This window comes from Zootermopsis nevadensis, unplaced genomic scaffold (genome assembly GCF_977971745.1).
Source record: "Zootermopsis nevadensis isolate Lab colony 2312 unplaced genomic scaffold, Znev_1.0 Znev_ptg000016l, whole genome shotgun sequence".
In the NCBI taxonomy this organism is placed as follows: domain Eukaryota; kingdom Metazoa; phylum Arthropoda; class Insecta; order Blattodea; family Termopsidae; genus Zootermopsis; species Zootermopsis nevadensis.
The window spans coordinates 15,871,517-15,896,481 of NW_028259148.1; the positions used below are offsets into that span (position 1 = coordinate 15,871,517).

General features: G+C 44.4%; 1 protein-coding gene across 12 annotated transcripts in view; it reads left to right on the forward strand.

Moving 5' to 3' along the window:
• The window catches only part of cpx (synaptic transmission protein complexin), a 482,383-nt gene that overhangs the window by 408,893 nt on the left and 48,525 nt on the right, over positions 1 to 24,965 (forward strand). The window contains exon 1 of one of the 12 annotated variants that reach the window (XM_022058567.2): positions 14,025 to 14,162. The exons of the other annotated variants lie outside the window; for them this stretch is intronic. Within the exon in view, the coding sequence (XP_021914259.1) occupies positions 14,150 to 14,162 (13 nt within the window). The 5' untranslated portion in view covers positions 14,025 to 14,149. Of the gene's footprint in view, positions 1 to 14,024; positions 14,163 to 24,965 lie in introns of those variants that run through there. 12 annotated transcript variants of the gene reach the window in all.

Below are 24,965 nucleotides of genomic sequence, written 5' to 3' on the forward strand. Positions count from 1 at the left end.
CACAAAGCATAGTTCAGATCCGTTTCCTTAGCAACGCAGTTCAGTTCAAGTTCTGTGTCTGTTCCTGATTCCGCGATGTTGGAGAGGCGACTCAGAATGTCGGACAGTGGAGAGGGCTCTTACAAGAACAGAACTTTTATTACGTAGGAAGGAATCTGTCTCTCTTTGGGTAGGCCCTTGTGGTGAGGTGCAGGACTTTGCAGGCTTCGTAATAGTATTTTTGGGGCGTAACTTTCGTTCTATATTTCTAAATTAACAGGGGGTCCGGCCACGTCTTGGAATGGCGAACGCTCCCGCTGGCTTAAACGGGTCTGCGTCTGGGGTAGTGACCGTTCCGGGTAAATTAGTTTGAATCAGACTAACACGTGTTCTGTGTTTTGGCGTTGTTTTGTGTGCGTACAGACCAGTAATAAGGGAAAAACATTGAAAATGGATGTAATAGTGAAATCATTTCCATTGCGCGTTCAGTGTTCGTAGAACGGGGAGTACCGAGGGTCCCGCCACGTGGACCACGCAAGGAAAGATGGCGGTGCTCTTTGTCTCGAGTCTCAAACACCGCGGAGTAAGGCGTATCTGGACATTCTGTCGAGGACGTTACAGAGTTCGCTTTGGATGCTGACGGGATTACTCTCCACGCTGCTGTCTCCATAGTAACGACAATAATGCACCCGTTTTCCGGACTCCTGTAGAAGAAATTCATTGAATAATTTCTCTGATTCATGTCCACGTTTTGTACGTTGCGAATTTCCTTAGTCTTGCTGGTAAAGACTATATCGGAGGAACCTGCTTCCTCGATCGTCAGAGAATCGTCGCCACGCGGGAGACCGAAAGCTTACATCTCGAACGCCCATAATTTGATCTGCTTCTAGGAGGTGTGAAGAGTGGAGTCTCGATATACAAGGAACGTAGCTCGAGCCTTATCTAGGGACTACGAGACCATTGGACTGAGCGAACATAACGAAAGGGTGAAGAAGCTCGCGTGGTTGGCCCTCCTGCTTCGTTTTCGAGAGGTCCTTGGTTCAAGTCTCGACACTAATGAGGGTTTTTATGTTTTCCATTGGTCCGTCCAGGTAAATGCCTGGTACAACCTCAGATAGACCTCGACGCTTTCTTATATATTCTTTACAGTTCATTATTCATGAATCGTCCCATGTAAACCAAGCTCAGTAAATAAAGGAGACAGTTCCCGTGTTCCACAGACCTGGTCTTGGGTTGGTCGGCTGCTTAGTTAGCTGTTTTCGGATGTCAGCTTTTGAGGCGTGGATTGGACTCAAGTGGCTCAGGATTAGATCGAGTGTCGGGCCCTTGCGAACACGGTAGGCCTCACGGATGTTGCGTGTGTGACAGACAGACGGATCACTGGATCCAGCGATTTCTTTGAGAGACGGAGCGGTCTCTGCGCCAGCAAGGCACGCGTATCATATTCCAGGGTCCAGGTCTACCGACCGAGTCTTCCAGACAGGAATGCGTTGAAGAATTCGGAATGGTTTTGAATCCTATCGCTCATCAAATAGGAGGCTTGGCTGGAGGATCTCCTTCGATGCGGTTGGATAATTCAACGTCCAACTCACCCCCCTTCCCTTGACGTTCCATTTTTCTTTGAATCGATCCTCTTTTGTTGCCCGCCACCTACAGACGCCGCAGGAGCAGACTGGAATTATAAGAGCTGCTCTGCGTTCTGTTTCGGGCAGAGATGCACGACCGGAGACCGCTTCGAGGCGGAGGCACAGAAGGAGGGTATAGAACGTGTTCCGCGTCTGCTCTTCTCGTAAACTGTAACTTCAGACTCTCAAATACGTTTGAGGTGAGGTGTACGGGTGTGTTTTATTAAGTTACTGGGCGATTAGACCGTGTTCCAACACCCCGGCCTTGTATTTCATAGGTCCCCGGTTCATATCCTGGCCCGGAGACCGTCAATGGTTTTTCACTAAGTCAAATTATGTCACAGCCGCTTCCTTCCTCATCCGTTCCAGTTGAGTATTCATTAATCTGCATTGTGTGGCGTGAGGTCCTCGCAGTGTCGCCAAACGAACGACCATTCTTCCGGGCAGACAGGAGTTTGAACGTCTTTGTCGAAACGCGTTTGAAACTCATGGATCGCGGAACACTGATGTCGTTCTGCGAGATATGCGCGTTGTTTATGCGCATGCGCTGGATGCGAAATAACAGCTCTGTTGAACGACGTGCCCCGCGTCTCTGTTACTTCCTCGTTCTTCATCTCAGCTAAGGTCACACTAAAGTAGGTACAGGGAGTAGCAAAAGGTCTTAAGAACTGAGTGTCATGAACTTCGTTACGTTCAGTCTGAACCTAAGCCGTGAAATCAACGGGAAAGACTTGGTGGGAACATTTACTTGACTACCCATGTGGGACGTAAGAAATGCTTACCAAATTTGTGTTGCAGAACGTAGTGGGGAGAGATATGTTGGTGCACCTAGGCATACATCGGAGGATAATATTAAAATTTCTCCAGACATGGCCTTTGGTATGACGATTATTACACTAAATAAAATCATTGAAAATAACTCGCGCAGGAAACGAGCTGAGTGACAGTTCGCGGCCACTCAGTGAATGTGGCGACTGACGTACCAGGAGGCCCCTTGAATCCCCGTGCGCCTTCGTTTTGCGCGCTTGCAATTTAGCATCAGATACACGTGCAGTTGTTGGCTCCGGGCGGCGAGTGCTTGTGACTGTCACATTCCAACGCAGTGAAGTGCGTTCGTTTGCTTGCAGTTTGAATGACTGATTTTCGGAGCGCTCCGTAGTTATTACGCCATCGCATTTGGTGGGTTTATATAACCAAGGACAATGCCCAGGATAGCGGTGTTTCGGAATCAAGTGCTCGAGAGATCCTTTCTGCGGGAAGAAGCAGGACGAAGTTGTGTGATGAGGACGTTCGTAATCTGCACTCCCCCTCCCCCCTTGATTTTTTATGGCGAGCATGAAATGCGCTGAGCAGATAACAGGCTAGGAAAAATTAAAAATACATACTAAGTTTTTGTCGGGAAAACTCAAGTGTTGATACAGCGGGTTATACCCAGGCGCAGATAACATAATTCTGTTAAAATGTGTCCCGTGTGTGTGGGCTGTGATGTTGTGGACTGCCTTCTACAGGGAGAATTGTAAGTGGACCTTCGGGGTGCGTGCAAGTAGGGATTTATCAGAGTCTTCAAAGAAGGTTTCGGAACTTTGATAGTGGGAGAGTTGGTACTGAGACGACTTCGCAGTTCTTACTGCCAGGTTTGTGCAGTAGGCCACGACGTGGTCGTAAGAAGCGCCACTCCTCCGTCAGTCGCCGTTTTCCAATCGAGCGTCGATCTGCCTCGCCCCGCCCCTTCCCAGCTGTCGATTCCGTTTCTAGAATCTCTCGCTGTTTTTATTTCTTCTCTCGCATTACCCGTTCGACTACATCTCTTTTTCTCATTCCACAGCCTTTACCTCTGTTCCTGTGTTTTTCTTCATTTGCCCCTTGGCTACAAAGCGTCACTCGAATCACCTCCTTTGAAGTGTCGCGGTCTACACTTCCCAACTTGTTGAAAATGTTTTCCTGCGTGCAATTAAGGTTCACATCAGAAATAAGTGTCCCAAGTCTCTGCACTTTTTGCTACTCGTAACTTATGTTGGCGATCCTGTTATCACGTAAGTCCGTCATTTCCAACGACGCCGTTAAGATTCTTGGCAAATTCCAAGCGTGAGTCATTTGGTTCGTACGTGCGTGCACACAGACTTTTGACGAAAGGAAATCCAGGAATCTTCTTCAGTGTAAAGAACCCGCTGATGGATCTTGCCGATTTCTTTCCACTGTTAAAAACCAGGCCGGCCACAAGGACATGTTCGTAGCCTTGTAATATCCCTACAACATTCACGTGGCTTCCTTAAATTACTCCAGATAAATGCAGATTCTTATCCGATGTTACTTTGTCTTGCAGGTGAAGTATTTTTAAATTGTGCCGGGATCAACAGAATTCGTAACATAGATTTTAGATGAAGTCCGCCCACTGTGTCGCGCGTTCAACTTCCAGAGCAGTGGAGGAACTTCAGTAAAGTGACGGATCATTCGATAAATTTCATATTGACATTCTTATACGTTTCTTAGCGACGTCGTAAGTGGAGTGTGATTGCATTACCCCCCCCCCCCCCACACTCCGCGTTCGCTAATTGATTGAAGTGCCATGTAGTGACTGCCGTTCAAATTTCAAGCAGAAGAGCATTCCGTAGAGGTCACCTTACAAAGCCAGTAACCTAATAAACTGGAAGTGAAACGTCAAGCGCCGCCAGTGCTGCCAACGCCGGAGTAGAAATTAAACTAGACTTATGTAGCAGGGCGTGAGTGAGAAGTTGCAGGTCCGAACAAATCGGAGCCCTTTCTTTGTATGCGGAGATTATTTATTTATGGGGAAAATAAACGTGAATGGGGGCGAGATTTCAGGTTCTCACGGCGGAAGGTAAGAATGCCTGTCCTCCGGGTTGTTGCGCCGTGTAGTCTGGCGGAAGTTAAATGACGATGAAATCTCCCTGATGATGGAGGCAGCAAGAACCTCTGAAACTTCGAAAACCTTCAACGAGACTGCACGGCGCGTTGATCCAAAACAATTATCATCTTTGAACATGTGCACTTTTGTTTTCTGAAAAGTCAGGCAATCACTCGAATTTATTAAAACAGGGGGGAGTGTTTCTTTTACGTGCATTTCTCATTAATATGAATTTAGGTCGGGAAGTGATCACGTATAAACTATGTGACTTGTGTCGGTTTTATTTTATTCAATTTTTGTGCTAGGCTTCGATTTGTTAACAACTTTTTTCCACAAGTAAATGTGATTTGCTGAGAGCTGACCGCGATTGTAATCATTGACCGACTTGGTTACTGGTAATGCTGAATGTTTTGGTGTTTCACTACCAAAGACTTGGGCAGTTGGTTTGCTTGTTATAATTGCCAAGTAAGGTTCTGCCGTTGCGACTACGGAAATCAGGACTTTGTTACGTTCTTTTCGCGCTTAAACAAAACCGGATTGTTCAACGTCAAAGCTACGATTTCAACACGAGGCTCGTTCATTAATTTTTAGCCAGTAGCTGATTTCACCGCGTTTGTAATATGTTGAATTAATGCCGCCAGTATTTTCTAAATGTATGAAAATGCACAGTTGGCACAGTTAGTTGTTCTGTTATACAGTAAATGTCACTGCGTTGAAGAGGGATGTGGTGATTTAATTAAATGTAAATTTACATATTGCATTGGGGACGGATTGCATGAAGTGCACTAGTCAAATTGCCTCTGGCGATGATGGAAAAAGGTAAAATTTTCGTGTTTTATTGCTGTAGTCAATGTTAACTATTTCCATAGGATAAAGTCGTCGCTGAGAAGCTGATAGTAAGCTAAGCTATTCGAGACATTTTGGCTTTATGGAACCTGTCGGCGGTTTATATGATGGGCTGCAACAGTCCAATCCACATTCTTCCGAATTGGAAGTAAATTAATTTGTTAATTTCGTAGGACGTGAATAATAAAAGTATTCCTTCTAATTTCATGTCTACCCAGTGATCTCTTTACACAAAGTTTCTCCGACCAGAACTTCGGATGCGTTTGGGACCTCTGATCGTGTACCCGTTAACTTGTTTTTGCTGTCTAGAATGTCAGTTGTCCGCATGAGACGCTTAGATGTTTGATACTGAATGTCTGCATTCCTTCGGTGGTCACGCATCGTAGTTAAAACTGTAGCCACATTTTTAAAGCACAACGCTGCTGCTGCTCACTGAGATACCTTGTCCACAATAGATATTGATTCTTTCCAGCCGAATACCTCAGCGCATTCAATGTGTCAGTTTAATTAAAAAATGTAATTCCACGTCATAGACGGAGTACATTATCACTGCTCGTGAAATTTTGTCCTTGTCTTCGAATTTCCTTATATGACGTCGAACAGAGATTGCCACCCTCAAGTTGACAAACATCGCTTTGATGGGTCCCACTAGCTGGCGGGAATAGCAAGGAGACAGCTGTAATGTTTGTGGGATACCTGCAGTGCTGGATTCGTAAGGTCACTACTGAGAAACGCGAGACTCTATGAATGGGACCACGATGCGAAGTTTTGTTGCGATCTGTGCATTCGCTTGCTAGAGAAACGGCCTGTGTCTCGTTGGCGCTGAATGCCAACTGGAAGGAAACCTGACTGTGATTTACCGCACAGAAAAAAAAGCCGTGTTCCTTCGGAGGAAAATAAACTTGAGGAAAGTTTGTTGGCGTGTCTCTTCTTTTATTATAGGGTAATAACTTATTCTGGAGCTTTTGGTACAGTAGACGTAGGATGTCTTCCTCTTGTGTTCGGTTTCTCAGATTTCGTAATACTTAGAAAGATTTGTGGACAAACGCGTAGAGTTTCGGTCTTGTGCATAAAGCTAAAAGCATTTTAGTTCTAACGATACGATCTGTTGAGACATTTCTCTGCTTAAATGCGAGGGAACTTGAGCAGCTCACCTCGGTTCAGTCCTGAACTCTGTAACATATGGAGCTTTGCCTCGAATGTTCTCAATATACCATCGTCTGTTGCTTGTTCTGTACGTAGCACGAAGTGCTGTGTTCCGTGCAATGCAGAGCGCAGAGACGAACTGCACTGGGCATGGAGGTACGCTCCTGCCAGGGTGTGCCTGAGAAGTGCATTCTGAACGTTGGTGCGCGTCGTAACGAGGGGAAATGAGGACCGCACAGCATGGAGACGTGCAGTCTTACGTTCTCGCATTTCCAGTGGTGCCACACGCGCTAAGTAAAATTTCTCCTTCTACTCCGCAATTAGCAGTAATGTAATTATGATTCCTTTTGCTTTAACCGCTGACTGAGAGAATATAAGGCAATTTAGAGACACGGGTACTGTTTGTAGATTACGAAAGAGCGTTTGACGGTATAATGAGACTCACGTTACTCCACGTATTGAGAAAGATAAAGCCCCAATTAAATTACCGCAAACAGTGATAAATACATTAAAGCAATAATTAATTTTAATTCGTAGTTCGTACATGCATTGAGCCGTTGAGTATGTCAGAAATTCCCATTATCGCCGAGTCTGTTTAAGCCTCTGAAGACGAAGCTCGGCCGAATAATTTTAAAGAAATCGGTCCGTACCGCAAAGAAAACACCATTACAAATATCATCTGGTTAATAATCGCTGTTTTCAGTGACAATCTTACGAAACGCGTACGTACAGAATTTAGAGTTGCTGATTGTCAACTCTGATGGTCCATAGAGTTACCACTGGACGTAAGTGTTAAGAAATTAGAGACCGCATGAATGCAGTGAACCGAGGACAAACGAGAACTTGGAAAAGGAGACATCTGGACTAGTGAGGCCGGACGGGTCAAAGATTGGCCTGAATCATTACGGCTAGATGTTGAAGACGGTGTTTGTCGTGAATCTGGTCACTGTAGCTGTCGTTTCGCGTCAGTCGCTGTTCCTCTCTGAGGGATTGTTCCATCTTTCGGCGGAAAGTAATAATTCCTTCTCTGTCTTGCTTAGTACCTGAATTGTCGTCGACTTTCTTGCTCTCCTTAAACGTTGAACACGCGTGTGCACTTCAACTTCATTGACGTGGGCCGCTTTAAACGTGATGCACCGTAGATTTTGACGAGTCCAATAAGAGGTAAGGAATTAAGGGGAATTGTTGTTTACATCAGCCTCAACTTAACTACTAAACTACCCTACTGCTCACGGAATCAGCATATTCCCCTCACTTCCCCTCACGCGCAGCTCAGCGGCCATGTCTAAAAAATTGAACTGTACTTCAGAACTGCAGCTGCTCTGGTGGAAGGGTTCTCCATTAATCCCGTGAAACTAGTCGAGTTGCATCGTTTGTGCCTTTGCTGTTCGCTGCTTTCTCGAAACTCGTTGCACGTAAAGAGGGCGGCGTAAGTTACAAGGCAGCGCTATCTGAAGTTCGAGCTGAACAGAACACTACACGCATTTAATCGAGGAAACCAGCGAAGTCTGGAGTGAATTTTGTTGTGTCGTCTTTATAAACGGAATATTTTACTGATCTGGTGAGTTATGGTGGAGAAGGTATGTTCCATTCGTTTAGTTGAATTACCACCATTTGAATGTCGCATAAACAGAAAAGTAAATTGGCGCAGGAAATTCATTACGGAAGTTATTTCGAAGCTCTGTGTCTTGGATAATTACATTTTAGAAATTGTTGCAAGAATTCTCCGCTCGTGGTGACAGTACCCATGCACCTGCAGCTGATGAAGGCGACACACGAATGCCTTCGAAACAGATGAGCACTGTTTCCTTCACCGTGCGAAGGAAGAGCTTCCCTGCTCGCGATTGTTTACCAACCGCGATCGCCCTGATGATGGAGGCAGCAGGGACCTCCGAAACGTCGGTAAACTTTTTCCAGACTACACGGCGCTACAGCACAGAAGACGGCCATCTTCCGACTCACCGCCGCGAAATTCTCAAATCCTACGTGATTGTCTGCGTTCGCGATGTTGTTGGAGGGTCACTGATATCCGACGGTAGGTGCTGAAAGTCGGAGGAGGTTCCGGGTTCCTGGGTTGGGAGGGCAGGTGATACGTCACCACCGGTGGGAGGTTTGGTGCTGAAATATTTCTTCTCTGTGGGTGTACGACAAGCCGACGAACACTAGTGAGTTCCGTGGGCAGTTGCCAACATTGGATAAAGTTCTCGATGTTACACCGGTCCTGTACTTAACCTCATCTTGTGTCTTATAATTGCCTGAATCGTTAAAAGTCTAAGCGGGGATGAGAAAGTAAGCTATTTCACAACAAACTCCATTACCAAAACACATTCACAGACTGAAATATTTTCCTTACTCGTCCCATTTTCTCCCAAGAATTCACTCTTTCCTGTCTTTGAACATCCAAAACCTTTCAGTCTATCCGTCCACCAATTTCCCCTGAATAAGCTTAACCCTAATCCTGAGCCCGGCAGGATAACAGCGCCCCGAGTGGTGGGGGCTGGAACTGAGAGCGCTCAGTGTCGTTAGCCTCAGGTGGGGCCGAAGGATCCAAGAGAGTGAGAAATCGCGGGTTTCGATTGCGGCCTCACGACAAATCCTTTTTCAGGACTGTCGCCTCTTTTTCTTCCCCCGCCATCTTTTGTTCTGCTGAATCTCAGTTGCTTAGCAACGCGTTCCTGCGGTTTCTTAAACTTTGCCCATTAGAAAGTGAGCGGAATTTCGTTGTTCTTATCACGAAGTCGGAAACGCTTAGTCAACTCGTCCCGTCCGAAATTTTTAAAGTAAAGTTTGCAAATGACATTTAATTCGACAAATACAATCTCTGATTCGCAGAGATACTCGCAAGCCGACTACTGGGATGAAATAGAACGTTCTCGAGACAAATTAATTACGTGGCAGTATGATTTTTTCTTGAGAAGCTTGTAGTGTCTCAACCGGTTAAGAAATTCCACTCGTTTGTAAAATCCACCGATACAGCTTGCCATGATTAAGTTAAAAGTCAAGTCTCTGCTATTACACACAGTTTTTAAAATTTGTTTCAATATAATCGTCCTGTATGCTCTTCGGTCCCACTGTTTTGAAGGAGTTCATTATGAATTTTCCAGCCACCAGCCACTTCCTCCCCTCGCATCCGCAGCATCCCGTTCTCAGACGCCCTCAGTTAACATTTTCAATGTCACACGATACAGCGGTTCCGTTTTTTATGTATTTTGTCTTCACGTTCTTTAATTGTGAAACGTGGAGAAAAATTGTGTGGACTGAACTTGGGGCTTACAAAACTTAATAGTCGAATTTCTTACCGTAGTTTCCTGTTACATCCCAATTCCCACGTTAATTCTTCTCCTTCTTCATGTGCCCGTTTTACCTTTATTGTCCATCGAGTTAGTCGGTTGGGCCGTCCGCATTCTGCAGATTTCCTACGATCTGCACAGTTTCTCTCTTAGGCTCAATCATCGTCTTTTCATCTCATGTCCCGTACCTGACGCCCTCTGTAGGGACGTCGTGGGTTCTGACTTTCGGCTTGAGGTCGCGTGTCCTGACTTCTTTATTCGATGTTTCATTCATTTCCACGAGGTAATATTTTGAACGTACGTAAAAAAGTCTTTGGTTGTTCGGTACTATATCTTTATAGACAGGCCACGGCATTCACAGTCACGCTTTGTACTACGCTACGTAACCAGTGCTGTTGAAATGTCGTCGTTAAACCAACTCCACTGACTAAGTCCTCAGAAAATTCGTAGTCACTCCGGTGCTTAAGAAATTCGCTGCCCCTTATGGACCCCGAAGGTTCCTTACCGTGCTCACAAGAGCCCGCCACTGGTCCTTGTCTTGAGCCAGGTGAATCAGGAAAGTTTGCCCGGCCTGTTCTAAAATTTGTTCGGATAGAGTAGGAAATACGGTCGTAGCTCTTCTCTGACCCTTGCGGTAAGCTCGGATAGCCGACAGAAAAGCTTTAGGACGAGGTCCGTCTCAGAAAACGTGATCGCGTGACCCACGTTTCCAGTTGCGACTCTGATTTTTTTCTGTTTTCCTTTGGATCTTAAAGTCAATGGTATTTAAATAAGAGGGACGGAAGTGCCCTCTGAGTACAACCCAGTTCGACTACGGAGTCCCGCTGTTCAGAATCATTCGTCCAAAGAACTCTATTTAATTAACCCTCTCTGCCCTAGAGACGAGATTTGTTATCTCTGGTCTGAATATCAACTCAACTGTTTGTGATTATCGTCAATAAAAGTCGCGCATTACCAGGGAAATAAAAATAAAAATAAAGTCAGTTTATTTTTTTATGTAACTCGTTGATGTTTTCAATGCTACGAACGACATTTCTCGTTCAGAATCACCAACAGCTCTTGCTGCGAATAGCTGTAATGGGCGTTCTTTATCTCTCACATTTTCCTCGAGTCAGTTAATTCGTGGCGTTTCCTCATTTCAAGTCATGAACGGAGTCATTTATAATGGATATTAAAATCAAACAAAGGGAAAGTTTTGCGATTAAAACCCAGGGCGTTGGAGTGGGGTTTCTTTTCACCCCAAAACTGGAACTATAAAATATTCTGCCTCTTGTCCTTATCACGTGGCTATGCCTCACAATTATGTATTTTGCTCTGAACCATTCGTTTCTGTGTTTACCTTAAATATTTTCATTACGCAAGACATTTGCCCTTTATAAAAGAAATCAAGACAATGGATAATGTCTAGAAAGTTCGTTGCTTTAAGACTGCATTATCGTCTCAGGCATTCAGATTTAATGCGGCCATTTTGTTCACACGATTGTGACGTCACCTCTCATTCAGATTTGAATAGTCGTCTTAAAGTAAAATACGTATTACCTTATTATGTTGGAATCTTTTTGACTGGAGTTCGAAGTAGGTCAGGTCGAAAATTCGATCGTTGGCAGAGAGAGTAAGAACGATAGACTCTCTCCCTCTCTCTCTCTCGTTAATTTTCCATTCTTGTCTTCAGGCTTCAATATCTTCTCTGCACATCATTCTTACGCGCTGTAGTACGCTCCGAATGAAACGTATATAAGAAGAAAGTGTTGAAAACTTGAGAATGTAAATTTCTCGAAGAGAGTAACAAACTTCCCGCTTTATTAACTGTGTTACTACGTATTTTACATAATTTCAATGTGTGTGTCTATGAAGTTGATCCAAAGTTAAACGAATATTATAATTTTATTCGATGATAATTCAACCCCTTGGAATATTTCCTGCTATCCGTAACACGTTCCTGAAAATCTGCTTTCGAGGCGAAACTTTCCAGAGCGGAATAATTGCATTCACGATGTCACAGATGATGTTATTGCGCCTTTGGGAGCAGTGTTGTGATTATGCACGAGATATGAGTATCGTTCTTTGGTGTGGAACGTCTCGCTACAGGGTGTCCAAAAAGACGCCTGTTGCCTGGTTCATGTCTTGAGAGCGCTTGCTCTGGTCTCTGTCGCTTGGTTTGTTAGGTTAGGTTAGTTCAATATTGGACAGGTTATAGTCGCTTAGTATCGGATATCTGCAGTGAGCTTAGACATCGTCCTCCATATCAAACGGATTTCGGTGAGATTTAGTTTATAAAGTCTTTCTTATGTTTGTCCATGGTTTGTAGTTAGTTTAAAACTTAAAATTATTCGTTGTCCAGGACTTTTTCCATCGTCTGTTTTTAAAATTACGACGTTTCGGAGGCTGGTTCTGTCTCCGTCTTCAGGTGAGAGGTACTCTTTAGAATTGAATTGCACAACCGGTATGGACCCTTGTTTCAGAAAACTTGAAAGATTGAAAATTCAAGTAGCAAAGAAACGAATAATTTTAAGTGTCAACTACCGTCGTCAGAATAGCTGTTTGAACTTCATGCCGACTGAGTTGAACAGATGTTCGTGAATAGAAGGAGAATTTTCTGAGGATTTGGAAGGAGGCGTTCTGATATATTTGACTTGTGACCTATGGCGTTTTTAATCTTCTGCTACGCAAATTCGTACTTAAGTGCACAGATTTTTATTGTAAACTCTTGAGTGTGTCACTTAGGTATATTATATAGGTTGTGGGGGGGGGGGGGGGGGGGTTTGGTGGAGAACCTCAGAATGTAAAAGGAATAAGTGATTCTCGTGAAGGAAGCGTCAGATGGGACAGATACGTTAATCAGCTGTGGTAGGACCAAGGGCCGTAGGACGTGGAAATACGAAGACCGCCAAGGGCGACGACAGTGACCAGCACTCAGCAGTGAGTAGTTTTCCTGTTGCTCTGTGCAGTGGACATCGGCCGGGGAGGGTAAGCGGCACCTGGACACGCAGTTTCCTGACCGGAGGCTAATGATAGTGCGGGCTCGCCGGACTCAAACCCTCTGAAACGTCTGAAATCGTTTACAGGCGTTCGCCGACTGACGCCGAAGACTTGGCCTGTGGCGACCAACGGTACGGACGCGTTATGGCTTGTGCGCGACGTCGGAAAATGCTCGTGGACGAACAGTGTGCAGCTTCACAATACAGACTCTTCGTTCTATAGTTTAAGGGCGAGGAAATGAAATTGGCGAAGGAGACACAACGAAATAATAAGTACGCACAAATTTTTTGTTAAGAATAAAGGAACCAGGCCATTTTGAGACCTACACGTAGATGAGAACGTGCAGTCAGTGTGGATCTTAAAGCAACAATCTGAGTGTATGGATTGGATTCGACTAGATCTGAAAGGTCCAGTGAATACGATGCGTGCGGATTGTGACGTGTATCGTCCTGAAGAAAGACGCAGAATGTCGGTGAACAGTCAGAAGAATTCACGATCCACCATCTAAACACACAGAACAGTGTAGAACATCAAATCTTACACGAAAATTAGAAGTTTATTATGAAGGTCTCCTCTCTATGACGCCGCTGAATTAGGGCATTTATCAGGTACACCATGCACTTAATAATGAGTGACACGAGTTTGGTCGCCAACTATCTGGGAATATCCACGCCCTTATTCGACCTATGTTATATGGTGACACCATAAACACATATAAAATTTTATGTGAAATAGTCTTTATGTTCTTAACAAGGACAACCGTGCGATTATTTGTGGTTAAAGGGCGTATTTTTTCTCCAATGATCTCTCTACTGGTCTGCTTCTATAAATTATGCAACATTTGGTCTTAAATTTCAAGCTTCTCTGTAGTATTCAGTGTTCTCTCCTTTTCTATTTCATTTTAATGACGTTATCTACGTACTTAGTGGTCAGATACGAAGCATGTCGTAAGAATGACCGACAGCGATCTTCGATAAGATAATTTCGGTGGCATGTGAACATATCACAGCCGTGTTCATGACATTTGCAGGGGCATACAAAATGTGAGTGTGACGAATATCGACCGCGCGGAATTATAGGACGGCCTCGATTAAGTAAATGTGAACTTTCGATTCGCGGTATCGACAGCTGACGAGCGGGCCGACACATCACGACCAGCTGAGGTCGCCGCCTCTGGTCGACTGCTGCCCCGCACCGATGGCCTCGTCTGCGCCTGCGCACGAGCGGGAGGAGGGGCTGGCTGGTGTTGCGCTGTCGTACTGACCGACCGGTAATCGATGCGTGGTGCCGTGTTCGGCGTGTTGTAGGTTTTCAGGAGTTGCACGGTAGAGGGTGTGTGTGTACAGCAGAGGGTGGCGGCGGTGGTTATGTGAGGGTGTGTGTGTATGTGTGTCTGAAGACGTCCCCACGATCTCAACATGAATATTCTAGGTAGGCCACACTTTTTAAACAGCACCAAACGTTCTTAATTAATTCTTTTATGAATCGTTAGTTTTTAGAAGTTCCACTTACAGGTAAATGTATTGACTTCTTTCGTATTTCGTTATTGTTCTATTTTACAAATCACAGTTCAAAACAGCGAGTAGAATCCATTATTTCATAACAATGTTCGAATACTCTTTGTTTTTAAGTTTCCTTTAATCCAGACAAAAACTAACTTGTACATAAAAGCTAATTCTTTTAATTTCAAAGATTTTCCTGGTGGCACAATCTCTGTTTATCTGAGAATCGCTTCAAACTTTTCTCTTTACCAGGACATTTTCATTCAAAGTCTTGTCACCTTTCTTTTGTTATGAAACTTCGTGAATTTTCTTGTCGCAGCAAGACATTCTTTTGTTATTTTACGCTTCCAAACAGATTCGTTGTTAAAGTGCATCACAGATGCTGGTTTCCATGGCTCCAACTTCTGTTTTGCCGACTTCTTGTGAGTTTTTAAGGAAGTATCTCCGGATCGGTATTTATTTTAAAATTTCCACCAGGAAAGTGACTTATTGCTGTCGTAAAAAAATAATATGTCTCTCTAAAGGTTCTATTATACGAAAATGTCACAGAAAAGTGAATGCAAGATAGAAACTGTTTGAAATTGAATGTGACAGAGAAGAAAGTGAACGTCATTTAACAGAAACTGTACCAGATTAAAAGCGAGACTTTTTAAAGAAGGGGATCCTTTGGAAATTGCAGGAATTTAAAACTAGCAAGAAACTGCCGGGTACCTCAGTGAGGCATTTGACATACCGCGACACAGCGACGTCTTAAGAGCGAACTTCGAGACTCGTCTCGTCTCGTATTTCATAAACTTTCAAGACCAGTGTTTTCCGATGTATTCCCACTTCATTGTCCTTTCGGTCTAAAGAAACTCGACTGTCCCTAGACTAGTAAACTGTATGTATTAACAATTAAATATGGTGCAACATATTATGTTCAAATTAAAGAGAGGGGTAACTCAGTAACAGTAAAACGTGGATTAAAGTAAAATGTGCTTGTAGGTTATGGATGAAATTTAGTGGGACGTTTTTGGTTTGTGATTTCCTCAGTTGCTTCTCTTTGCGTGAAGAAAGATGTCTCCGTTGGTTGAAGCGACGATGACGCCCCGTTTTTTTCGTGGCGTCGCGACGTCCACTTGAGAAGTTTCACTGATCCATATGTTGGCACTTCTGAACATTCTGAAAGGTTGGATGGATCGGAATTCGGCCAAGCTTTCTTTGTTTTTGCGTGACACCAAAGTGTTGTATGAGCCGGGATATCTCAGTCAGTATAGTGACTAGCCACGGGCTGGACGACCGGGGTTCGATCCCCGACGGGGGCAGAGGATTTTTTTCTCTAGCCTCTGCGTCCAGATCGGCTCTGGGGCCCACCCAGTCTCTTATCCAAATGGGTACCGAGGTCCTTTTCCGGGGGTAAAGCCGGCCGAGACGTGATACCGACCACTTTACCAAAGTGATGTCTGCTAAATCCCCGTGGTTTTCTGTCAAATGTCATCGGATCTCTCCGTTAATGAACGTTTAATGTCTCATTCTTCTTTCGACGAAAAAAACGGGAATTTTAAGACGACGCTCAAAGCTAGACGTCGCCGTATTGTGCGTCTCGTTTCTGAGTGCCCGTTATATCGCAAACAATTTTGTAAAGTCAAACGTTCAATAGCCTAGATTTAAAGTTTGAAACTGAGTGGTAACTTTTTGTTAACAGTTGGTAACGCTACATTTAGTATATATTAGTTTCGTGTGATTCTCAGAGTCGTCAGCGATTATTTCTTAAAACACGGCTAACCAGCTGTTCCTTGTAATGGTGAAGTGTTGTGTTTTCTTCGCGGTACGGACTGAAATCTTAAGTATTTCTTAGCCGAGCTTTGACTTTTGAGGGTTAATGTCGCTCGTTGTTCTTGCGGCTTAAGGAGCGTCCACTAGGGGCGAAACAGTTGGCATGGCGACAAGATGATTACTTAACCCGAGAAAGTGAGTTGAAGTTGTACATGGAGGATTTTATTAAATGTCCTTTGAAAACCCCGATGAACAGTGGCCACAATTTTTGTGGATTGGAGGTCGAACACGCAAAACACTTTCTTTGGTTGAGTCGCCATTTTACTGCCATGTCAACAGAAGAGCTCCTAGCGGTCATCGCTGGAGTTACGCCACTTTTCTTGCTTCCTACAAGAATGCTATAAAGTTTCATTTCTGATTGCCGTTTAATTTTTCTTAAATATTTGAAACATCTGAAAATAGATGTTCTTACTCTTTGCTTCACTGCCGACAAGTGGTGTATGTTGATTCAGAAACTTCGAAATTTTAAAAATTATTATCTTATTGGCCGGCTTGTATGAAAACTCAAATTTTTTTTTTGCAAATTGGGTATTCCCACAAAGTGCAACCCCTGTATATAACAACGGGCCCTCATTTTAGCCGTGATTAAACGTAAGCCCTGAACTGCTTCGGAAATACTGTTGATGGAGTTATTTTTTTAAGAAAATATTTTCAGTATCACAGAACTTTAGCGTAACAGTTTTTTTTACTGCAAATGTCAGTCCTTGACAACGTTCAGTTTTAATAAATATTTTTTTTTATGTTCATGAATGAGACAGTTGATATGAGGTTAAATCGTGTTCACTTCGTCTCTGAAATTGGATATTAATTATGTTCGCCAAACGTCCATTTCTGAAAGATGGCACGTGCTTCTAATGCATTACTTTTTGAAAATCCGTCGCAGAACTTAATTTTCTCCGACTGCAAGACTGGCGATGATGAATGTGTTTTTGTATCTTCATTCTTTGTTCCAGACGTACTTTTGCTCTTGTCTCGAGAATGTTGAGAAATTATTGAACGTCTTGTCATAGGGAGAATTTTATTTTCTGAATTCCCGAAGGTAGTTCCTGCCCCTTCTCCTAATTATTAAAGTCGTGTATTGAAAAGACGCAAAGTAACGACGTCTGCTCCAGACGATGCTGCTTCGTCCCCAGAGGAAAAGACTCCTCGCTTTGCCGCACGGACTAAGGCGCCGGGCAAGAAACCACTAGAATACTTGCCCGCAGATCAATTTAGCGACTGCTTTGACATGCAAAGACGCCTTCGAAGGCCGGGGCTGCAAAGCCGTTGCTTTCCGTCTTTCGTCGTGTTCACAGACCGTCAACCCGAACCTCTGAATCAGTTCGAACCCCTTGAATGCTAATAACGTGTTATCTCGCTTATAACACTACCGTTTCTCGTCCCGAAAAGTGTTGGTAGAGCAAATACCTTCGGACATAGAAATTTTATGTGCATGTTATAAATCCGTGTTTTCGGTACCGTTTCAGAAAATTGGCGCGTCTTGCAGAGTAAATTTCTTCTGTTTTGGAAGCTAGGCACAGGGATGTTCAAAACCTTTGGACGAAGTAGGCCCTGGAATTAGGAATATTATTAGTTCGGGAAAGCCACATTTGTTCTGTTTTCAAATTAGGTCCAGGGGTGTCCAGCAATGCTGGTGCGTTGTACAGAAGTGGCAAAGACTCTCGCTTTGTGGGGATTCCCTTCGAGCAACGACATCAGACAGAATATTATTGTAATCGTGGGATCGCGTCTGAATTTTGTCGCCGAGACCCGCTGTTACGCTCCGTTCGTCACTTCCGTGCGGCTGTCAGCGAACAAATTCCAGTTCTTGTCTTGCTCAAACGAATTCTTTTTGACTTTGGCGAAGAAACTTCTTTGTCGCGTGCTCTCCTCTTCAGCGTTTGCTTCAGAATGTTTCGGACAACCGTCTCATTGCCTCGTGTCGGGCGCCGGCTTCACTCACTCCTTGCTCCTTCGTAAGAACACTTACGAGGTTGGTTTACTGCACTGAATAGTTTCGATATGAACGATAAATGCCACTCTATTTCGCTGATATCGATTTAATTGAAATACATTCTGTGACTCACGAGACTTTACGATTTCAGGGCAGAAAGTATGGCGATATTGGTAGATATTTACCGACGTTTTTCTGGCGCTTGCTGCCTCAGTTATCGGGGTACACATCTCAGAAGATAGCCATCTTCGTTCCGTACTTTCTAAGACGAAACATGCGGACAGGCGACCATGAGATGGGCTTCGCCCCCTTCATCAAAAAAAGCAAACAAACCCGGAATATAGGCCTAAGTGCTCTTTCCAGTACTGACTTGATGTACTGTGATTTACTGTGTATTTATAGACGTGCGTACACGCTCCGTGGATTAGTGTCCGTCAGAATGAGACGAAGGAGATGCAATTTATCATGCGAAGTCGCTAGTACTTTTTTATTAATGACGTTTTAATGACGCAACGTGGAGGCGAGAGCAGTTGTACCAACCTTTGGATCCTCCACTGCTTCGTATATCGATGTCGTTTCATTGTGACTCCACGCCCCCTCCCCAATTGTCAGGCGAAATGAGAAGAAAGTAAAAATGTTTCCTGGAGGACCAGGGCGAGGGGGGGGTGCATGAGGGTGACAGCTGAATGTCTTTAATGGATTGATTTATAATGCAAAACATTTTTGCGTCTTGTTATTGCATCCTATGGAATACGTAGACATCACGGAAGCCCATTCACGGTCTTGATAGAAGCAGCAAATGCCCCCGAAAGGTCCGCAATAATTATTACTTCGACGCTGTGTTGCAGGTGGCCGTGAAAACTTGAATATGGTGGCTGTATTCTGGCCGATGATTCGCAGGTGTTTGCTGCTTCCATCATCAAAGCGATGAGTCCTGATGATTATGGAGGCTGCAGGCACCTCTGAAACGTCGGTACTACCAGAACACACGGCTTAATGTCACAAAAGACAGCCATAAAAGAATTACATTTAATAAAACGCAACTTATATTCGAGCTACGGTGGGGAAAACGCAAAACTTTTTAATCTCTTTTTTTGTGGGTCGACCTTCATTTTGTGTCTGAGGACACTGAAGAAAATATTTCTACGTCAGAGCCAATATTTTTTTTGGCTGATCGTATAAAGAATAATGAGATTGGCGGGGCGTGCAGCACGATATCACACAAGAGAAATCAGTTTCTAATTATTTGCACGGCCTGAACTGATTGGACCACTTGGCAGATCTAAGCACAGTGAGAAAGATAATATTAAAGTGTCGTTTTAAGAAGCAGAGTTTGGGAGTGCGGGCTCTCATTTTCCGTGCTAAGCGACTGTCGTGCTCATTTGTCACGCCCTGTGTCTGCAGACGTCGGTATTAATGAGAACTTCCATTTGGTCTGTTCACTTCGTATGCCTTCCTCATCACATTCGCCATGTTTTCATTGCAACAGTAATACTTCTTGTGTAGTTCAACTTATACGACGCCAACCCTGTCCTTCCATCTCCTTTTTGGTCTTCCAAGTTGCTGTCTTGCAGTCATGAACGTCTGCGTTTTTGTTTCACTGATGTGCTCCTGCATTACGCAACCCGCTCAAACCACTAACTAGGTTTGTCTTTCTGTATTGCCCGAAGTAGCACGCTTACGTCACCGTGTTTCATACACGCACGGAGCAGGCGAAAAGTGTGTTGCTTATTCGAAGGATTTGTCAGGCCACGCGGTGCCATTCGAATGAAATTCTAATAGAAACGCGTATGCTCTTAAAACGGCGCGTGGACACTCGGAGAAGGCAGATATTCGTTCGCTGGAGGGAGTCGTCACAAAGTCTGCAGGGGCCCGGTCCGGTCGCTACGCGCATTGCGGCAAACGGCTCTCCTGAACTGCCTAATCCCACATCTCGTCTTCGTGACAAGTTTTAAGTATAATTTCTTGTTACTTGTACGCATTTGATCTCCACACGGCATTTCATATGCGTTGGCATTTGGGACGAAAATGGTGGGGAGATCTGGTGGACAGAGGCCGCGTCAACTGACGGAACATCGAGGGGAGGGGGGCCATGAATTTGTGAACCTGACGAAATTAACTGGGGGTCGTACGCAGCGTCACTTTTATTACCAGAAGGTCACGTAATTTGTTATTCTTATTATTCATTTCGAAGTAACTGGAATTTCTGACGAAATATTATACAGTGGCACAGACCTGCCCTCCACCGGCTGTGGGCCGGTCGACGGACAAACAGAAGCAAAGGTATCTTTAGCCTAACCTAACCTAACCTAACTGGATGCTTTGGCTAGTGGAAGTGACTATCAGTGATTCTGGAGCCCCGTGTAGGAGCGTTGCGTGAATGTCCACGATAGAACAGAACAGACCAGAAATTATTAGTTAGGCCCTAGAGCGTTCTCGGGCGATCATTAGAGTCAACACGGACCAAATTTCGCCCTTTCGAATGTTGTTAGTACGTCATTAATACGATTTGTCTGATTGGTAATTATTGTTGACCGATTTCCCATTTACACAAGAGCTTGTTTCGATTAATCCGATTTAGTTAATTGGTGAGAATCTTAGTTCTGTTCTTACTGTAATTCGCCATTAATAAATTACTGTTTTAGTTACTTTGTGATTATTTCGGTTGCCTACCTCAGTTTATTCAGCCGTTAAGAAGTTGTAACAATAAATCTTAACCGTAATTTTAAACAAATCGATCTCGATTTGAATTAGCTAAATGCATACGTGTCCAGAATTTAACTTGTGATTAGACAGTCTGTGGCGCACAGTTAAGTGAGCCTTAGGGGCGCCAAGTACACACTAATTTCGGGAGCAGCAGCAGCGAAACATTGAGTAATTTGCGCCATTGCAATTAAGAGTAGCCCGGCGTTGCGTGGCCTCCTATAATTTGCCGAAATGAATAACCTCGCTGAAGGCCTTTATACGCGTCATACGTAACTCCAAGCGAAATAAAGCAGTCTGAGAAATGGGGAGGAGACGCGCATTCACAGACGGAGGCTGCGAAGTGAGGCCCGACGAGATGTGTGAGGGCAAGGCCGGCCGCTTTGCCAACCAAGTCGCTTTCAGAAGCCTCTCGGATTGTTGACTGGTTACGTGTTTCAATAAATTATGAGGTTTTCGACGCACGGGACACTTTCTGATTCCTTGCTGAAACTGCTTGACTGTACGCCAGACGCTGGAAGGCTTTCCCCCACATGACTCAAAAATCACTCCATAAAAATAATTAAAAGAACTTACCTATGTTAGGGAAGTTCCTGCCGGACGCTGGGAAGTGCTGACGAAGTGAACGCCAACTGTGACAAAGTTCCAAATGTACGCAACTTGGTGCAGCAGTTGGGAAGGAAACTGTCAAGTTTCCACGATACGGACTGCGTGCGTTGCGTAGAGAACTACCTGACAACTTAAAACCGGCCGTATTCTGGGACGTTGCGCCGAGTAGCCTGTAGAAATATGCCGACGTTTCAGAGGTGCGTGTTGTTCCATCATTGGGCGATTTATACTAGGCTGGACAACAAAACGCTCCAGAAGACGGCCGTCTTAATAGTTTCGTCCGCATTTCTTGTTTTCCCCGCGGGTGGTCTAATGGTCTCCATGTCGCCAAACTCGTCCTCCTCCGTCCGTTTTCCTAGCCAAGAAGGAAGAACACGGAAATGTCGAAGTTCCTCGTTTCTCAGTTTTAAGACCACGAATAAAGACGTTAAATGCTCCATCAGTTGGCTGCCTGCAAAGTACTTTTTAGTTCATCTGCAAAAATAACGAGCGTAACGAACGCTGAGTAGGTAAATAAAGTTGTATTGCTTGGAACGCCTGCAAGGAAATGTTTAGATAGCACGCATCACAGTATTGTAGGGCGGGGTGGTCTGCAGATCACGGCGTAATGAACCTGAAGCTGGGAGTTCTCGCCGTCAACATTGAGGCAGCGTTTTGTTTTTTAATGTTTCCTTTGTTTCGCGGATGAGTGCGCTATGGGCCAGTAAGTAAACCAATTAACAACAACGGCCTCTCGAAACTCCTGCACTCATTTGTTTTGTTTTTCTTCATTTCACGTAATGCGTGGTTGTTTATCAGCTACGAAAACACCAATTAAGCGTCAGATTACTAATAAGTCTAATATTAATAACCGGGCTATTTTAATGAACCATGAAGAATGCTGACGAACTTTATGGACCGAAAATATTTACGATCGGTATTAACGAAGAGACAGTTGAACTTTACAGCTATTAAAGTCGCCGTCAGAATGGGGAGATATAATTTTCAATGCAGAACCGCGACACAGCATTGCAGCGTGGAATTGCGGAACTACTGGCATTGTCCATCGTGGAGCTGAATTCTGTATTTTCAAAAAACGGCTACACGGGTACTATAATTCCTATCATCTCAGTCTTTTAATCTTCCAGTGATGATGCTGTTGTAGGCAATGAGATACCTTCTCATGTTTTCAGCAGGATAAGTTTTAAGCCGAAAACCAGACAAGAAAAATTTCCCAATTATTCTTTCAAATAAATCTAGATATCGCAAGAGACGTTATCTTAAGTAGGATCTGAGATTGTGGACTGGGTTCGGCAGGGTCAGGGTTAGAACCCCTGGTGGACTGTTGTCTACACGGTCATGAACGTCCGTGCTTCATAAAAGGTAGATATTTATTTTCCATCTGAGCCACTATCAGCGTCTCAAGAATCGCTTTGTTCCATCGAGTTGATCATCAGCCGTGCACATCTCTCTCTCTCTCTCTCTCTCGTCTGGTAACTTTGGAACTACGTGGCTGATGCTTCATTAAACGTTGCGCCATTTTAATCCACCTCGTCCTTGCGAACTTCTGATGTGGTACCGACATTAGCGACTCTCTCTGTGGGATTCTAAAATCTTTGCATTGCCATCTCCGCCTGCTGACTTGTACGTCGATGCGAATCGTCCGGAGGAACGTCTTCACACTCGTCAGATCTGACCAACACCAACCGCGTGTTTCCTTCAGCGTCCGTCCGTGTAAAGTAGTGTAGCAGCGAAATAACAAATGAAACGATGCGTTCCTTGAGAAGCTGAGGATGCGCTCAGCTAATCGTGGAATTTGTGCCTTTTGTGTAACCAGGAATTTCATTGCCGTGTTCTCAAAAGCCCGCCCGAGAGACTGTAACATGCGATTTCTTTTAAGGCGGGGAAGTTTTCTCTCCGCCCAATCGCGGCTGTCCTCCACTGCTTATTCAGTATGTTCGCCCTTACCTTTCCGTATCCGAAGGCCGTCTCCTGTTTCCGCAGTCTGAGGACGCGCCGTGTCTTACAAGGATCAGCTGGGTAACGTTCCTCAAGGGCGAGTTACTCATTTTGAAGGAGGTGGTTCATATGCTTACCATTGAGCTTCGAAGGGTCAATCCGTAGATACTTCTACACCAGTCTTTTACTGACTTAAGGAAGTTCTCACGGCTTCGAATACTAAGAAGGTTGTCTTCTGGGTTGTAGCGCCGTGTAGCCTGATAGAACTATACCAGTACTCATCGCCCTGTTGATGGAAGCAGAAAGTGCCTCTGAACTGAGCTTACAACCCATAAGACAGCCACATTTTTACATTCGTCGTATTTATTTCTGCAATAAGTGGTTATCAGGCCCGAATCCTCATGCGTCTTGTCGTATTAAATGAGTTGTCTGCCAGAGACACCCATTTCGCCGTCATTGAGGTCAGGATTTTCCGGGCTGTGGACGGAAAAGCGAAGAGAGTGAGAAAGCTCTGTTTCCCGGGAAGACAACCTAATTCCCAATTTATTTGTGACAAGATGTCAGGAGGTTTCGTGGTGTAGGGGGGAGGAGGAGGGAAGCGGTTTTAGTCTCCAGCGTCGAGACTTTTAAGTCGATGAAAATTCTTTAGCGTGGGAATTACGAAGATAAAAAAATAGGTTTTATTTTGACTTTAGGAGAGGGCTTTATGTTGTAACAAGATTTAATTAAATTTTAGTAGCTTTTGTAAAGGGTAGTCTCTCTTTTAATGGACGAAGAAGCTTCCTCCGCAGACTTTGGAGCCGTCTCAAAGTTCTCACGTCTCGGAGCTGCAGGGAAGCCCCTCGCAGATGTGACGTCACACGCTGCTGCGAAAATAACTGAATGTCGCTCTTAGAAACATCTGTTTCAGTCCGCATTTTCCACCACCTGAGAATGAGGTCAGTGGTTAACAAAGCGTGGTCCGCAAATATCTGCTGATTGACTATGGTTTGTAGAACAGTACAAAAGTTGGAGTCATGCCACGAATTTACGGGTTTTCCGAACTTGATGAAGTTGATAGAGAGTGATGCAGAACTCAGGGCGAACCTGAATATATCTTTCCTTCCATTTTTCATGTACGCCATTGATTTTTATGTCTGCCCGTACAAATATCTTTGCAAACAAATAAATACTCTTTTATTTAAGTATTGAAAATGATCGCTTTCACATTGATCCACACTGTTTTAGGGGCATGATCAGAGTGCCTTAATTTTTTCGAAAATGAGAATTATTGCGGGATTAGTTTTGTGTGGACGCGCGAAATGCCCTTTGATAATATGAAACGCTCTCACTGAGTGGGATGTGTTCATTGGTAACCCGTGGGATCTGGGGTTCTCGAAATAAGTCGACCGCGACCTTCTGGCTGTCACGTGGTTTTCTGTAGGCACTCTCAGTGGTCACGATAGTAACAACAATTGCTTCCGGTATTTTCAACACGCCGAACGTCTCCTTTCGCTGTGATTCTGCTGCACAAAACAGGATGTCAGGGAGCAGACAGATGGTCGATTGTGGTATAAGTGAGTGCATGGTGGGCGTGGAGGCACGCTGCGATGAAGTGGCCGCATGAAGAGGAGGTATACCGAGGGCATTCGCTAGTCGTCGTTATTCGAGATTTGTTTCGGTCCGTATCGACCCAAATCGAAATAAGTCGACTCTTTCTAGAATCGACCCATGGCACATCATAGGCAAACGGAA